General features: G+C 33.0%; 2 protein-coding genes across 2 annotated transcripts in view; both read left to right on the plus strand.

Annotated features, from left to right (window-relative positions):
* Positions 1-18,055, plus strand: part of CLEC12A (C-type lectin domain family 12 member A) — a 340,991-nt gene that overhangs the window by 13,413 nt on the left and 309,523 nt on the right. The gene's annotated exons all lie outside the window — the stretch shown is intronic.
* LOC309640894 (NKG2-A/NKG2-B type II integral membrane protein-like) lies at positions 3,964-17,963 on the plus strand. Its single transcript, XM_082420372.1, has 6 exons — positions 3,964-10,027; positions 10,419-10,517; positions 11,001-11,054; positions 11,584-11,735; positions 13,416-13,516; positions 14,215-17,963. The coding sequence occupies exons 1-6, from the start codon at positions 9,841-9,843 to the stop codon at positions 14,333-14,335; spliced, it is 714 nt and encodes a 237-aa protein (XP_082276498.1). The 5' UTR covers positions 3,964-9,840; the 3' UTR covers positions 14,336-17,963.

Below are 18,055 nucleotides of genomic sequence, written 5' to 3' on the forward strand. Positions count from 1 at the left end.
TCTGTATGACGGACTCTAGGTCCATCCACCTTACTACAAATAACTCAATTTCATTTCTTTTTATGGCTGAGTAATATTCCATTGTATATATGTGCCACATTTTCTTTTTTTTTTTTTAATGGGATTTATTTATTTATTTATTTAAGGCTGTGTTGGGTCTTCATTTCTGTGCGAGGGCTTTCTCTAGTTGCGGCAAGTGGGGGCCACTCTTCATCGCGGTGCGCGGGCCTCTCACTATCGCGGCCTCTCTTGTTGCGTAGCACAGGCTCCAGACGCGCAGGCTCAGTAACTGTGGCTCATGGGCCTAGTTGCTCCACGGCATGTGAGATCTTCCCAGACCAGGGCTCGAACCCGTGTCCCCTGCATTGGCAGGCAGATTCTCAACCACTGCGCCACCAGGGAAACCCCCCACATCTTCTTTATCCATTCATCTGTCGATGGACACTTAGGTTGCTTCCATGGTTTAAATTTTAATCATATAAAAAAGATATCAAATTTATTCTTCTTTGTAATGAAGTATTGCAGTAAGATAAGGAGTGTAATAGTTAAATAAAATTCTCCAGTTCTTGGGCCATATGGCAAATCACAATTTACGTGAAAAATAATTTCAAATAGATATGTAAAGGACACTTTATTTAGTAAAATTTTTGTGTAATCTCAGCTATTTTGTGTGGCATAAGAACTGTATGATAACAAAATAATAACATCATCATCAATATCATGGTCAATACCATCATGAATCTAACATTTCTACAGAACTTTATAGTTTACAAAGTTAAACAACAGTTCAGCAGTTATAGTATCTCATTTTTAATCCTGGCTCATTGCTTTCATAATCAATATGTGTACCTGATACTCACATATATATCCTGAGCCTCTGGTTGCCAGCAGGAGGAAAAAACATATTAATCCCAGGATTCCTGCAACAATATGCTATGGAAATTCTGTACAAAATCAAAAGGCAAAATATATAATGAGCAAAGCCTTCAGAATTAGAGCAAAATCGAAATTATTCAAAAGTTTCAGATTAATATCACTATTTAGTTGATCATAAATTTCATTGAATATTGCATTTAAATACACCCCTTAATATATCAAAAGCCAGACATAAGAGGTAACAAATATATGGACACGATTGTTACGATTTCATTTTTTCTTACTTGACATTGTTTTCAGTAAACAACTAAATATACAGAAAAAAAGTATTTACCTCTCTTTTTGTCAGCTGAATACCTTTTATCCTTCTTTGAATAGGGGAATTTCTGGTTCATGTATGACACTCTCTTCTCACTCATTTTTGAAGGCTATAAGCAAAGAACACACTAAGAATCCTTTACTATGTTTCATAAGGCATAATTAAGTCAACTGAAAAATGGCAACATATTCATCATGAATTAATAGAGAGTGCTAAATGAATAATAACCAAGATGATCTGGAAAAATAAAATAACCATTTCTTTGGAAATATGAGAAAAAATGATTTTTAAAATTTCTCTTTCTGGTACTTTTAGAACACAATTTCTACATGGTTAAGTAATGGTCCATGATAACTTATGAATATGTTATTTAAGCTTTCAGACTGTTTAAAAAACAATTCAATTAGTTGCCTAATTTTAGAAATTGATATATTTTACACTCATACAAAAATCCAGATTAATATCTTCTCTTGAAAAAAAATATGTCTCATCACTTAGTACCTGTATTAGACTCAAATGGCAAACATATTGGGACAGCAAATACAATAACCCTTTTTGAGAAGAACACACACACAAACACACACACACACTCTAATTTGGCCAATTCCCCAAACTGCCATATTGTATTATATCAGATCCTATCATTCATTTATCTTGTCCCTTTAACCTTCTTGTCACTGGAGTTTGTGACTTGTACCTTAGATTTTGAGAAAAACGCGGTAACCATGAGATTCAAGGAAAGAGATTATTTGTGATTCTAATAACAACCCTACACAGTGATTATTTTTCAATTTATGAATGAGAGAAATTGAGCCTCAAATAATGTAAATAAGGTTCCCAAGATCAAACAACTAATAAGTGACAGTCTTTAGTCAAAATCCACATATATATGTACATATATATGTATCATCAAAAATATAATCCCTCATCTACACTTCCACAATAATATAAAATAACCTCTGTCTTCTCCATGAAAATAAATAAATAAATTTAAAGAAGAAAAAGATTCTGAATAAATACAAGATTTTTCTTTCTCATTTCACTCAGCAGAGGTTAGGACAGAGACAAATATGTTCTCTCCAGCAAGGTATGGATGGATATTCCAAGAATGTGGAGCCAAATCTGCCCTGAAACTTCAGGGGAACAGTAAAGGTTCAAGCTACTTTAGGAAGGTATGAATAGTCTAAGACTCATAATCTTTTAACGTTTAGAATCCCATAAAACAAGTGAGTTCAAGATTCTCTAAAAGAACTTTGAACTTGAATCGAGGGGACAGTTATAATCCTTGTCATGCCACAAATTAATTCTACTACCTTAAGAAAATAACTATTCCAATTTCCTCATACAAATAATGAGAGGTTAGAAGAGACCATCTCAAGTTTAATTTTTGAGTCTAAAATTCTATGTTAGTATAATACAAAAGCAAAACCAAGATGGAGATAAATGATGATCAGTAAAGTTGATCTTTAGTGAGTAAAATACACCATATTGTAGTAAGATTTTTGTATTTTTGCTTTCTGATTCAACTTCTTCTTTTAACTACTTAGTATATCTAGAATAATACATGATATGTATAAACTATATTCTATAATTAACTAAATGGTACATGTAGTTGTTCTAAAAAGGTATAAATTTGTCATACAATTCAGAGGCTAAAAGGAAGGATCATTCAATAATGGAGCTGGGAACTTTGCTTACCTATCTAGGAAAAATTATAGTCTTTTCTCACATCTAAATAGATTAAAGTACTTCAGTTTTCATATTGATTGATTCTCCAACATTTATTCTGTTCCAGATATTAGCCTAAGTCAATCATGAGCATCCATTTCATCTTGCCAGTGATTTGGTTTAAAATTTAGAATGAGACAATTTTTACCAATGAGACATAAAGGTAGTCTGAAGGGTGGCTTCTAGGAAAGAATCCCTTACTTTAAAAAAATAGAGAGAGAGAAAAAAATTGGTCTCTTTTTTCCTTTGGCTATTGCTGTGCAGGCTGTGATACCTAGAACTGTTATAACCGTAATACAATTATGAGTATAACCAGACTTAGAATGAGGCAGAGGTTCAGCATGCAGTTCAGAGGGATTAAAAGCCACTTGGTGCTTGAGAATTTCAATTGCATCATCTCCTAACCAGTCCTACCTCTCTGGACTTGGTATTTATTATTTGTTTTAGTTCAAGTTTAGAAAATGAACATAATTTTACCCAAATAACCTTAACACATAAGAATTATAGATAGAAAGATTAGATAGATAGGTAAATTATTGCAGTTTTACTGTTTCTTGAAATACAGTTAAACATCAGTTGGACTTGCCTCTTAATTGCAACCTGGTCCTTCTTCAATTTGAAGATATAAAAAAATTCTGAGGTTTGCAAAAATGAAAAATAAAGTTACATTGCTATTAAAATTATAATGGACTAATAAATGCTAGCTCATTTTCAATACTTTTCAGGTACATTAGCAGAAAAACCTTTTACCTCTACAACAATAACAAAACTAAAGATAAAAACTCTTTCCAAAAATTGTCTATTATTCACCAGATAATAGTTTTCCAAATAGTTGAACAATTCTACAGTTTATATTGAAGAGAGAGAAAAGAGAAAAAAGATACCTAAACCTATAATAAAAAATGGAATGTTACTATGATTCTCTCTAAAATTTGTCCTGAATAAGGACTTCCCTAGCAGTGCAGTGGTTAAGACTCCATGCTTCCACTGCAGGGGGCGTGGGTTCGATCCCTGTTGGAGCTAAGATCCCATGTGCTGTGTGGTGAGACAAAAAGTAAAAATTAAAAAAAAAAAATTTATCCTGAATAGAAAATATTACAGAAAATAAAAAGATATGCAAAATCTCCCAATGAAAGGAAAACTCCAGGGTATTTTGGACAGTGCATCACAAGCTCCTTCTCTTCTCTCTCCTCCCACATCCAGGCTCAGCTGATTTCTCTCCTTCCACTAGTCACCTCCAGACCCAGGGCTGTACCACGAAGTTAGCCTGAGTAGCTCCCCTGAGAGACTTTGAGTCACTTGGTCCATTGAAAGCCACCCTTCATGTGCAACAGCCATTTGTGCCAATGCCTGTGCCTTAGGGTTTGTGGGGGGAGAAGGAGGGATCAATAAGCTGTCTTCTCAGCTCTGCAGGAAGGCAAGCCCTCCCTCTCCCACCCTAGCCCCACCATCCAGCCCCACTAACTGAAAACCTGGTCTCAGGCTAGGAACCGCCCCCAACCCCATCCTCACGGTTCTCTGTCTATCCCAGAGCCTCAGGAGCCTGCTCGCTGTGACCCGCTAGCTCCACACGGGCGTGCGCAGGCAAGCGGAGCGAGAAGGAAGATGTGCGTGATTGTATCCCATAGGTGGACACCTCCATAGAGGTCCATTGGTTTAAAGGGACAGAGAAGGAAGGGGAGGGATGAGACCGCGACCCCCTCCCAGAAATAAAATTTGTACCTTTGAGATTCCTTTTCGCCCTTGAAGTCAAACTAATAATTGTGTCTAGCACGGAGGTGTTTGCTATTTTTCTTTGGTATTTTTTCTAATGCAATAAACTCATTTCTGCCTGTGGGGGGGGGGGGGGAATCTCCCAATGAAAGGAAAACTTAAGGGTATTTTGGATAGTGGCATGTTAAATGGCAACACAAGAAATTTGTGAAGTGACAGAAAATTTAATGAAATTAATCTATAATTATTCCCAGATTATAGAATTAATCTACGTACCTCAGGTATTTTTTGTGTTGAAGTCTAGATAATTAGTAATTCTATAACACAAATAGTGAATAATTCAAAATATTTTTCTTATACATATTATTATGTTAATTGGTTATCATTATGTTTTACATACATGTTTCATGTGACTTTTTGAAACATGTTCTCAAAATTTTTTTTCATGTTCTCAAATTTTTCAATATTCTTTGAAAATAGAATGGAAAAAAATAAACAACCATAGAAGAAAACTAGGTAAAGAATGAAAAATTTACAGAGCAGAAAATAAAAGGAGCCAACACACATACACATACAATTTTGTCTGCTTTGTAATCAAAAGAACTACAAATACCCAAAATAAAAATCATACCCTAAAGATCACATTTCATAAATGTGATAATTAATCATAGTAATAATAATTTATATAAATTAATGGATATTTCACATTGGTTATACATTGCTGTTGGTAGTGTAATTTGTAGCAACCGGTCTGGAAAACAAAATAGTAATCTGAGTCAAGAGACTGAAGGATGTTCACATCTTTTGAATTCCATCACATTAAAAAATTTTTATACTAAAGCAATGAACAAAATTAAGTCAATAATTCATGTACTACAGAAGTTATCACTACAAAAAGTCATAATAGTGAAATAAAAAATACCCTAAATCCAACATTAAGAAATGTTTGAATAAACAGGTTACATCTATATAATGACATAGTATGTACCTTACAAAATTCTTGTTTTAAAATCCTACTTATAATGAAAAGATACTTTTATTTAAAGGGAAATATTTAGAATACAAAACTGTGTACAGTATGATGCCATTTATATTAAAATAAAAAATAAATTCATAAAAGGAAGTAAAAAGAAGCATAATAAGGAGTTAGCATAAAAAAGTTATTTATGTATTGTGTAATTATGAGAAAATTTTGTATTTATTTTTATACCTTTCTCCACAGCCTTTGCTTAAGTGGATCCGTACATTATTTGAAACATTTTATTTAATGGCCATCAACAAAGGAATGGATAAAGAAGATGTGGTGCATATATACAATGGAATATTACTCAGCCATAAAAAAGAACAAGATAATGCCATTTGCAGCAACATGGATGGACGTAGAGACTGTCATACTGAGTGAGGTAAGTCAGACACGGAAAGACAAATATCATGCCATATTGCTTATATGTGGAATCTAAAAAAAAGGGTATAAATGAACTTATTTATAAAACAGAAGTAGAGTCACAGATGTAGAAAACAAACTTATGGTTACCAGGGGATAAGGGGGGGAGGGATAAATTAGTGCTTTGGGATTGACATATACACTCTACTATATTTAAAATAGATAACCAACAAGGACTACTGTATAGCACAGGGAACTCTACTCAAATACTCTGTAATGACCTACATGAGAAAAGTATCTAAAAAAAGATTGTAGTGGTAGAAATGGGCTTGGGGTCCAAGTTTATATATATAAACTCCAGGTATTTTCTGATTTTCTCTTTCATTTCATTTTGACCCATTGGTTTTTAGTATCACGTTGTTTAGTCTCCATGTAATCATTTTTTTTTTCTCATTTTTTTCCTGTGGTTGATTTCTATTTACATATGGTTGTGGTCAGAAAAGATGTTTGAAATAATTTCTATCCGTTACATTTCTTGAGGCTTATTTTATGTCCTACTATGTGGTCTATCCTTGAGAATGTTCCATGTGCACTTAAAAAAGAGTGTGTATTATGGTTTTTTTGTATGTAACGTCCTGTAGACATCAATTAAGTTCAACTGTTCTATAGTGTCATTTAGGATCTCCTTTGCCTTATTGCTTTTTATGTCTGGAAGATCTGTCCAGTGATGTCAGTGGGGGTATTAAAGACTCCTACTATTATTGTATTCCCATCGATTTCTCTTTTTATGTCTGTAGTGTTTGTTTTATATATTTAGATGCTCCTAAGTATATTGGGTGCATACATGTTAACAAGTGTAATATCCTCTTCTTGTATTGATACATTTATCACTATATAGTGTCCTTTGTCTTTCATTATGAACTTTGTTTTAAAGTCTATTTTGTCTGATATGAGTATTGCTACCCATACTTTCTTGTCATTTTCATTTGCATGTGCCATTTATCTTGTGGTTTAAGCCTTCTTTTCCTCCCCTTCCCATTGTTTGGTTAGGTGATATTTTTAAAAATTACCTTTTCTTGAACTGCATAGTTTGACTTGGGTTTATGTCATTACATCAAATATTCCTAGTATAATATAGACAACTAGTCATGATTGGAGGATGAATTCATGAATGATATAATGAGTAGTTATTTAATATTTCCACCTATGTCATGGTGATACAGTTTAATATTGTTTGTGTTTTATCCTTTCAAGGGGCATTTATTTTTATCAGAGGAAATCTGCAGATTAAATTATTTATTTAACAAGAATAAAATGGAATGTAAGAACTAGGGCAGAGAAATAGAGATGGTATTTTGAAAATGATGGACTTTGTGCCAGGTAGAGTATGGTTGAGAATGTAGAAATTCCTCAGGATAATTAGTGACAAATATCCTTAAATACTTGTTGAAAATGGGATTATGGTTTTTAGAATTTCTTCCATGACAATAGAAATGAAATAATAATCGATATGAGGAAATAGTGTATGTACTGCCAAGATTTAGCAACCTAGTTTAAAAGTAAAACTTGAGGTATTTGAAGTTTGCAGTGTTTGTGATTGAGATGGAAACAAGATAACTGCAGGGTGGCTAAGCCGCCATCTCCTCAGATCTTGTAGAATATGAAAACAATTTCTCAGAGACATTTGAAAATGAAAAATCTAAATGACACACTTAGAGGTCCATTTGTCCTTTCAACTGGAGCCCAAAGTCTCCTATTTTCTGGAGGTGTGTGATGAGGTAAACCGTCTTCAAAATAGCCTAAGTGTGAGAATTTCCTGTTCAAACCTAAAGTGACACATTGATGAGAAATCAACTTTTTCCACTCTTGTTTCACTCTGAGCCTTCACAGGGCAGTCTGTGGAGGTCACAGACATTGTTTATTCTTGTCCTAGATTTATGTCTTTAAATTTCTCATTTTATTACCCAGCTATAGCAGGCCTCTTTTATGAGAGTAACCTGACCTCCCCACTAAAGGATGCACGACTTTCTGGCCAACAGAAGGTATGTGTCCCTCCTCTCCTGTCTCTCTACTAGACCACCTCACTTAGTGGGAAATAACAAATGTTAAATGTGATGCAAGTGAGGAACAATTAATATACAAGAAAATAAAAGTAGAACATTTGTGTTTTTTAAAATAATTCAGGGTAAAAAGCAACCATAAAACATGAAATATGTTGGAAGATTTCTCAAAGTATTCAATTTATTGTCTGTAGGAAGTTAGTCAATTGCATATGCACTTGCATATTTGGGTTTGTAAATCAATATAATATTAAGTGAAACCCACAGACATCATGTCAGGGAACAATTAGTTTGGGATTTTATAATCAGTAGAAGGTGGGTTTTTTTGTATAATAATTTGTTAATATATATTTTGCTCAACCTTTATAAATAGAGTCTTGGAAAGGAATTCATTGCATAACAAAAGCCAAACATAATTCCTCATACTTGTACTTAGATTGAATAAAAGCAGCCTGATTTTATAATAAAAATCAGGATGAGGTAGCTTCCTAAATGCTAATTGTAAGTAATGAAAGAATTTTTAAAAAAATCGAACAAACACTGCAAAAGAGATGTACCATGCTAATTAAAGACATTCCTGCTTAGTAAATTACTTTACAGGGTCTAACAGATGTGAATTAGAAATAGTAACATAGAAATTGTGACTAAAATAATAATTAAAACTGATACTTATTGAGAACTTATGAGTGTCAGGTTGAGTGCTCAGTGTTACATGCATTGTATATTACATATTCTTATTTCCATTTTAGATTAGTAAAATAGGTTACTAGATACTAAATAATTTTTTAAAGGTCACACTCTTGTAAGTTTCAAAGCCATAATTAATTTCCAGGTCTTTCTGACTACTGCGTCCATTGACTGATATATTAAGTTATGTTATCTGGATTTTTTAATAAGTAATTTTTATAAGTAATTACCATCACTTATACAACTAAAATGACCTTTACTAACTTTGACACCTATAGGATCTTTCTGGAAGTTTGAACTAACAGTGTTCTTCCATAAATTACTTATATTTGTTTATTATTTTGTGGGTTCACATCTTAGCCATTAAGTCACTTATCAATTACTTTTGCAAAATAAATATTTTTTAGTCTTTTTCTGTTGTTTTATTTTTAATATTGTCTAGGTTATGTATAAGTTTAGTGTATCATGTAACATTTTCCAATACATGAAGTATTTCCTCAATTTTTAATGTTTTCTCAGAACTCCTCAACCATTCAAAATAACGACCATTTGGTAACACTTTTAGTAAATAAATGTAAGTCACCAAATAATGTAATTTAGTGTAGGAAATTGTTGTACATGCCAACATTACTCTTTCCCCATCTTTAAAATACTCTATCTTTAACCATTACTGGATTTCAAAATTATCATAAATATAGGTGAATTTCTCTTTTCTAATAAAACATTTTAATTTTAATACAAGCATTATAATGGTGTTAAAATATTTCTGTGGAATCTGCCTAGGATATTATTAGTCATGAACTTCTTTATTCCTCCCTAATTTATTGCTTTTCATTGTTTCAACCAAAAATACGTTGCCAAATGTAGAATATCTTTAAAAAAAAAAGTATTCTACCATGAGACACTTGTTTAAAGCTCTAAGGAATTTTGAACCAGGCCTTAAGATTGTTCTACTGCGAAGTGAGCACTAAACTCTACCCCGCCCATTTTACCGTACTAGGGATCTCATCTTACATATACCATTCATTCCTAAGTACACTTAGAGCACTGTTTGACATAATTCAGCTGCAGAGATGAATAACCAAGGAGTAACCTATGCAGAACTGAAGGTAGCCAAGAACTCAAAGAGGCAGCAAATAAAACCTAAGGGCACTAAAAGTTCCATTTCAATAACTGAGCAGGAAATAACCTATGCAGAATTAAATCTTCAAAATGCTTCTCAGAATCTTCGAGGGAATGACAAGAACTACCACTGCAAAGGTAAAACATTTAATAGTCACATGATGGAACTGTTCTAGGATATGCAGTTGGGGTACAGAGGTTGGAGAAAGAGTAGGAGATAAGCTCACATATTTTTCATTTTGAGGAACAGAACTTAACGTTGGATATGGTATTCTACTGTGAAATTGGAGGACTACTTTTATTCTGGCATTGCTGTAATTTGTAGTCTTTGATCAACAACTCATGAAGCATTATATATGCTGAAAATGCAATGGTATATTCTGAAAGAAAGATTGTAGTGGTAGAAATGGGCTTGGGGTCCAAGTTTATATATATAACTCCCTGTTTATGTGGGTTCTTTTGTTTGTAAACTTTCTAAACAACTGTCACCATCACTCTTTTCTCAGTGTTTCCTTTTCTTTCCCTGCAGATATACCATCACCTCCAGAGAAGCTCATTGCTGGGGTTCTGGGAATCATCTGCCTTGTTTTGATGTCCAGTGTGGTAACAATGATAGTTTTTACTCCCTGTAAGTAGATTTTTGAAAAATTATAAGGGAACTTTACACTTTAATGATGGTCAGTGCCTCTAAACACTTTATCATATTATGGAATGGGCCTCTCATTAAAATGTATGCATTTAGACTAAATGTGGAATGGTTATTCTGAATTTGTCAAAAGTATACAACACAATAATTACAGAGAGTATGTATATGTATATTCTGATTTCATAACTCAAAAGCATGCTTTAGGAGATTGAAAGATCTTATTGAGAAATACAAATTAATTCTTGAGATTGGTTAAAACAAATACTATAAGAGGTGGTGATCTGTTCCTTTAGGCTTCTGAAATATTTTTTCAACTAAATCTTCATTACTTAATTTTTCTTGGTAAAATCAATTTTATTCCAGATTATTCTAATCCTAAGCAATAAACCAAATTTCAACTCAGAAACTACAATCATTATGATTTATTTAGATCAATATTAACTTTTATAATGATTAATTTTGTAGCTACTGTAATACGGGAGCAGAATAACTCCTCTCCGATAAAAAGGCTCCAGAAAGGTACATAATGATTTTCAAAGTTCTGATATAAATACAGTTTGTATTTTGTCTCTATCTTAGGCTAGCGAAAATAAGAATAGATTTTGGGGCAGAACATAAATTCCAAAATCGGGCAACAAATATTCATAAATAATGATTATAGGAGAAGGTTTCTCCCTATGCAACAATACGATCACCATACCCACTGTTGACACTTGGCTCAAATTTCCTCCCTCTGTAATATGATAAGAGACAAATAATTTTGCTATTCTAAAACAGGGGTTTCATTTCCTAATTTTCAGGACATGTAAAGAGTGGCTATATCTGTGTGTTTGCTTTATATGGAGACATAAACTGGGGGGTGAGAGATTGACTCTTCTCTGTGAATGTATGAGTGTGGTTTGTTTTATATGCACCAGCCTTGAGGGTGCATAGATGTGTTTTATATATATACACATGTATATATTTATACCCATGCATATATGGAAGTTAATTTTCATTTTTTTAAATTCAAATTGTTTTTGGATAATAATTCACAATCTTTCTTCAGAATGTCATTCTGGTCAATGTCCAAAAGAGTGGTTTACATATTCCAACAATTGCTATTATACTCATTTTGAAAAAAAAACATGGAATGAGAGTGTGATGGCCTGTGCTACTGAGAATTCTACTCTGCTTTATATAGATAATGAAGAAGAAATGGTAAGATATTAAATGTTGCAAACACTTTGTTAAAGGCTTGATTCAGTCAATATTATATTTGTTAGGATTCACTTGTGTTTTTGTACATATTTGTAGTTTGTTTAAGGCCTGTTAATGTCCCATTAAACAACGGAATACAACTTTATGATATTCTATTTATATTTTTATACCATTAATACACGTTTGATAATTTCCAGTTCTTGCTTTTCATAAAAAAAATGTTTCTACAAATGCTATTATTTTCTAAAATAAACTGTGCTATTTAATTTTACAATATATAAAGGAAAATAAACACACCGTGATTTTGCATATTGATCACAAAATGTATAGAACCATGTAATTGCATATCAGATCATGGAATAGAAGTTTCCACTTCACAGCAGCCCCACTCCTCTGTATTCTCTCATCACTTCTCCACCCTCCTTGTATACCCACTGTCCTGACTTTTGATATTATAGAATCTCTTTGCTTGTTTTTGAACTTCATATACATGGAATCATAGAGTATGCATTTTTCTTCCTGTCTCCTCTCACCCCCATATGCTATTTTTGCAGTTCATTCATATTATTGCATTTATGTGTAGTTTATAAATTTCCACTGCTCATTATGTAAATATAACATTTTAAATCCAATCTATCCAATGTCTCTGGGTAGAGATGGAGTCTTATGCCCTCAGGGATAAAGAGGCTTCCTGGGTTCAGTACTTTTAGTCATGGGATCCCCTTTGTTAGTCCCACCTCCACCCCTACCCCCCAACTCTGGTATCTCTCGGTGGCGGGGAGGAGAAGCACTTCCTCTGGCTGCTTCTTGTTAGCAGGTGTCCTGCTGGATCACCTTGTAAGGCTCACCTGGTGTTGCCCACAGGATTCCCCTCAACACCGAGGAGGAATGGCTAGGCTGGGTGTTGGGAAGCAGCAGGCCTAGGTCACTTTCTTCGGTTGGGTGATGGATATAAGATGCCCCTAATAGTTGTTCCTTAACCCCAGGGTCGCAAACCACTTCACCTTTCTCTTTTCACCTTTCAGAGTTCTCCTTGACTTGTGTCTTTCATTAGTTCCAGGGTTTACAGTTGTACTTAGCAGGGCGCAGATGAGAGAAATGGGTCTCTGACTCCTTGTCTGGTCCATTTGATTCCAGCAACACAGAAACAGAGTGATTGGGGGTTGATCTAGTCAAAGAATGGTGTGAGGCCCAGGAAACCAAATCTTTGGCTTTCATGTCACTTATTTTCTCAATTTCATTCCCTTAATTTCCTTCTAAAACCGAAACTCTGAGAAACATAGTAGAGAAATCCATTGATATAGTCACAGTATCCTGAGAAATGGATGTCACAGAATCTAAAAACTCATTTAAAGCCTTGCTATATTAGTTTTGACAACATGGGTAACAATTGAATTACATGAATCAGAATTTTCCTTATTAACCTAAGAAAAGCAGTGAAACTGCTAAGCGTAACTGTTTGAGTTAATTTTACATCAAAAGTACAGACCTTGGTTAATGTTTTTGGCAATATTAAAACTTTCAACTTTAATATATTTTTAGTGTTAGATGAGACTCTAACACTCTCATTTTGTTCAGAAAACTAAGGATCCTATGAAAGAACACACTACTTGCCTTTGAAAAATTAATAAAAAGCTTTCATAACGACTATTTACGTGAAAATTCTTTATTTTTGGCTAGAAATTCCTGAGGTCCCTATCAGTTATGTCATGGATTTCAGTCTTTCGTAAAGGCCGTGGTCATGAATGGATGTGGTTAAATGGTTCAACTTCCAAACTACGGTAAGTTTTTAAAAGTAATACTGTATAGAGGAGGAAGAGATTAAAAATAAAAATTTTAAGAATAATATTAAAACATTTGTTTTAGTTGAATTATAGAAAGATGAAGGAAGATGTTGAAAGTTAATAAAATGTCGATATAATTATTAAAGAATGGGCTACTCAGTAGCCCATTTCCCTAATAACAAGCTCTTACTAAAATTATAAGGGGCTTCCCTGGTGGCGCAGTGGCTGAGAGTCTGCCTGCCAATGCAGGCGATACGGGTTCGAACCCTGGTCCGGGAAGATCCCACATGCTGCCGAGCAACTAGGCCTGTGAGCCACAACTACTGAGCCTGCGCGTCTGGAGCCTGTGCTCCGCAACAAGAGAGGCCGCGATAGTGAGAGGCCCGCACACCGCGATGAAGAGTGGCCCCCGCTTGCCACAACTAGAGAAAGCCCTCGCACAGAAACGAAGACCCAACACAGCCAAAAATAAAATAAATAAATAAATTTAAAAAAACACACACAAAAAAAACTCAGGGCGCTTTGTCAGTCGTTCACAGACCTGTGCAGAGTGGTGAAAAATTTGAAAAAAGAAAAATTATATTAAAAAATCATTACCCATTTTCAAAATATCTTTTATGACAGTGACATGGAAAATGCTATTGTTTCATGAGTTGTCCTCATATAACAGGACTGTGCCTTGTTTTCCATTACAGTATAACAGACACATCACCTGATAAACGTAACTGTGCTCTGCTATATTCAGATGGCATTAAATCCGACAGTTGTGAGCTCCCACATACATATAATTGCAAGCATCAGCTTGAGAAAACGTGAGTTTGGATGCTGTTGAGTAACTTTACCTTTTATGAAATGGAAATAATATTATGATTGTATAAATTTTAAAATGAATTATATTGAAATATAATATGCACACCAAAAAGTATAGATATCATTACTTTTGTGTCTGGCTTTTTTTACTCTACGTTATTTTTATGGCCTTCAACCTTTGTGAAAGATCGCATGTTGTATGGGTCCATTTATATGAAATATCCAGAAGAGGGAAACCTATTCTAGAGGCAGAGAGTGGATTGATGGTTACCAAGGGCTGAGCAGAGGTAGGATTGGAAAATGACTGCTAATGGTTACTATGTTTCTTCTGGGGGTGATGAAAGCGTTTGTCTAGAGTTTGTTAGTGTTGATGGTTGTAAACTCTGTGAATATACTAAAGAAAAAAAATCACTGATTTATACACTTTAAGTGGATAAATTTTATGCCATGTAAATTACACCTCAATAAAGCTGTTTTAAAAAAAAATCCTGGAATTATGTTTGGGATTGCATTTAATCTTCAAAGTAATTTGTAAAGATAGTCATCTTTACAATATTGGCTCTTCCAGTCAATATTATGCTTTATCTATGAATTAGGTTTTCTTTAAATTCTCCCTATTATATTTTGTATTTTTCTATATTGAGTTCTTAAAGATACATGGGTATTTCACTCTCATGCTTTAGTAAATGACATCCTTATTTGAAAATTTTTAGTAAGTTTTGCTGCTGTAAACAGTAATACCATGAGGTTTACATGTTGGTCTTATAGCCAATGATTTCTCTGACTTTATGTATTAATTCTGTCATTTCAAATATATAGTCTTCTGGATTTTTATGTAACAGCTATTGCATTTGTAAATAATCACACTTTATTTCTTCTTTCCAGATGCAATTTTTTTCTTGACTTATTTTTATAGGCTAGGATTTTATTTCCAATGTTGAATAGAAGGTACAGTAAAGGTTCTATATGTATCCTTTTCTATTTTCGAGGAAAAGGTTTCAATATTTCATCAATATGAGGTTTGTCTTAAGGTTTCTTTCATCATAAGTTTCTCATATGAAAACAATTCCATAATATTCTCATTTTTCAAACAAATTTTATAATCAATTGATGTTACATTTGTATTATTTTTCCATCAGTTGGAATGATAAATGTTTTCTCTGTATAATGATTATGAAGTAAATTACCTTTATTTCTTTCATATGTTAAACAAATCTTGCATTTTGAAGTAAAATCACAATGATCATGTGTTGTCCTTTTTAAAAAAATCAATGCATATATTATATCTAGGTCAGGCTAGATTAAGTTTTTCTTTATCTGTGTTCCCAAAGAGATTTGACTGAGTTTTCATTTACGTTATGTACTTGACAAGTTGTTACCAAGGCTATTATTAGGAAGTATTTCCTTTTCTTTTACGTGGACCTTTGTGAAAGAGTACTGCTACGTTTTCAAGTGTTATTATTCACTACCAATGCCATCTGAGCTTCTAGAACTTTTTTGTGGGATGGTTTATATAACTAACTCAATTTCTTTACAATATGTGTTAGGTTTACTATTTGTCAGGTTTCTATTTGCTGTGCTGCATTTTGATAATTTGCATTTTAGGATTTTTCTATTTTATATAGATACTAAAATGTTTTCATAATATTACTTTTTTATCTGTTTGATATCTGTAAAAACCACATGGTATCCCCATATTTATTATAGACATAAAAGACTTGTTTCTTCTCAAATTTTTTTTTTTTTGGCCACACCGCATGGCTTGTGGGATCTTAGTTCCCTGACCAGGGAATGAACGCGGGGCCTCGGCAGTGAGAGTGCGGTGTCCTAACCACTGAACCGTCAGGGATTCCCTCTCCTCACCTTTTTTTCAGCAGTCTTTTATCAATTTTATTAAATGTTTTCAATGAGAATACATTTGGCCTTGTTGTTCCTCTCTATTGTAATTTTGTTCTTTGTCTTGATTTTGTACTATTTATTGTTTTCTTCCTTCTACTTCATTTGGTTTTAATTTCACCTAAATTTAGCTTTTCCATTTTTAGTTTCTTGTGATGCATCCTTGGATTTCTGCTTTGTTTGTTTTATTTAGTTTGTAAGGTAAGCATTTAAGGCAATCAGTACTTCACAAGACAGACATTTGGTTTTATATTTTCCTTGTAATTCTTATAAAAATTTTGAATGTTCATTGTGGTCATTTCTATGGTCCATCTGTTACTTAGACATTTATTACTGAATTTAACACCATATAAGGATTTTCAAATTTTTGGTAATTCTGCATATAGTAAAGAGCATTCTATTTGGTTAGAGAATTTTCTGTGAAGCTAGAAATATTCTACATCTTTGTTAAAAGTGGCTGGTGTGAATGAGAAAACAATATTAAAATATTATTTTTTTAACTAATTAAAATTATATTTGAATACCCACATTTCAAGTGCCCACTTGCCAAACTTGGCTAGCAGCTACTGCAGTGACACCACTTCTATATTTTTATATGAATATGCTTGGAAATATGATTTATAGTGTATTTTTTGAAAATTTCTATGTAAAAAAAATATGAATAGTCCATACTAGTATATAGTATGTGTTCTACATATATGTATTGATTAGTTGTCTAGTTTAAATCTTTCTTTAGCCTTACTGATATCTGCTTGTTTGTAAGCAGTGAGAGAGAATTGTTTAAATCTCTATTTGTAATAGTTCACTTTTTTCAAACTTATGTTGAACTTGTATTATTAAGTACATAAAGATTTTTTTAAAAACATTGCTAATAGTTTAGATACTGTATCATTATGAAACAGGCTTCATCATTTCCAACACAGTTCTTGCCTTCTATTATAACAGTATACTAACTATAGCAATTTTCTACTGGCTTATGTTGCATGGTATATTTTTCATCTTTTTACTTTCCTCTTTCTTTAGGCTTTTGTTAAAGGAGTTTCTCATTAAGATGGTGAACAGTTATTTTAAATATAAATATTCTTAGAATTTAAATTGGAAGTTACTCTATTTATATTTAACAATTTTAAAATTATTATAAGATATATTTACATATATTATTTATATGTAAGTATGTATAGTATGTATATATAATTAATTAAGTATAATATAGTTATCCTTAATCAGAGATGAATGCTACCATTTCTTTGAACTCCACTTTTTTTGTTTTTTTCTTTTTATCTTTCACAATAACTATTTTAACTGTCCTCTGTAAGAGGTTGTCAGTTTAATATGTTTTAAATATTATGTTATTAGTGCCCCACATTTTACAGCATAAATTCTTAACTCATTAAAGTGTAACAAATTAGTACCTTTACCCTCTCTCGCAAAATGAAAAGACATAACTACCTTCTACCTTTATTTACTGCTTATGCCGTATTTGCTCCCTTGAATTCGAATACAAATATATATTTTAAAATTTGAAACTTTATTGTTAACATTTTGTCGACTCAATATCCATTTAAATATATCCACATAATTTTTTCAACTCTTCTTTCCCTTCTGCATATCCAGGTTTTCACCTAGAATAAGAGTTTCCTTTTTTTTTATACATCTTTATTGGAGTATAATTGCTTCACAATGCTGTGTTAGTTTTGTTGTACAACAAAGCAAATCAGCCATATGCATACATATATCCCCATATCCCCGCCCTCTAGAGCCTTCTTCCCACCCTCCCTATCCCACCCCTCTAGGTCGCCGCAAAACACGGAGCTGATCTTGCTGTGTTAC

Source organism: Balaenoptera physalus (assembly GCF_965194825.1).
Source record: "Balaenoptera physalus genome assembly, chromosome: 13".
Taxonomy (NCBI): domain Eukaryota; kingdom Metazoa; phylum Chordata; class Mammalia; order Artiodactyla; family Balaenopteridae; genus Balaenoptera; species Balaenoptera physalus.

What these genes read in the sequence shown, in the direction of transcription:
- LOC309640894 (XM_082420372.1), top strand. Translation starts at nt 9,841, where the DNA reads ATGAATAACCAAGGAGTAACCTATGCAGAACTGAAGGTAGCCAAGAAC. An exon ending in TAGATAATGAAGAAGAAATG is followed by an intron (nt 11,736 to 13,415) that starts GTAAGATATTAA and finishes ATTTTTGGCTAG; the next exon opens with AAATTCCTGAGGTCCCTATC. An exon ending in GGTTCAACTTCCAAACTACG is followed by an intron (nt 13,517 to 14,214) that starts GTAAGTTTTTAA and finishes TTTCCATTACAG; the next exon opens with TATAACAGACACATCACCTG.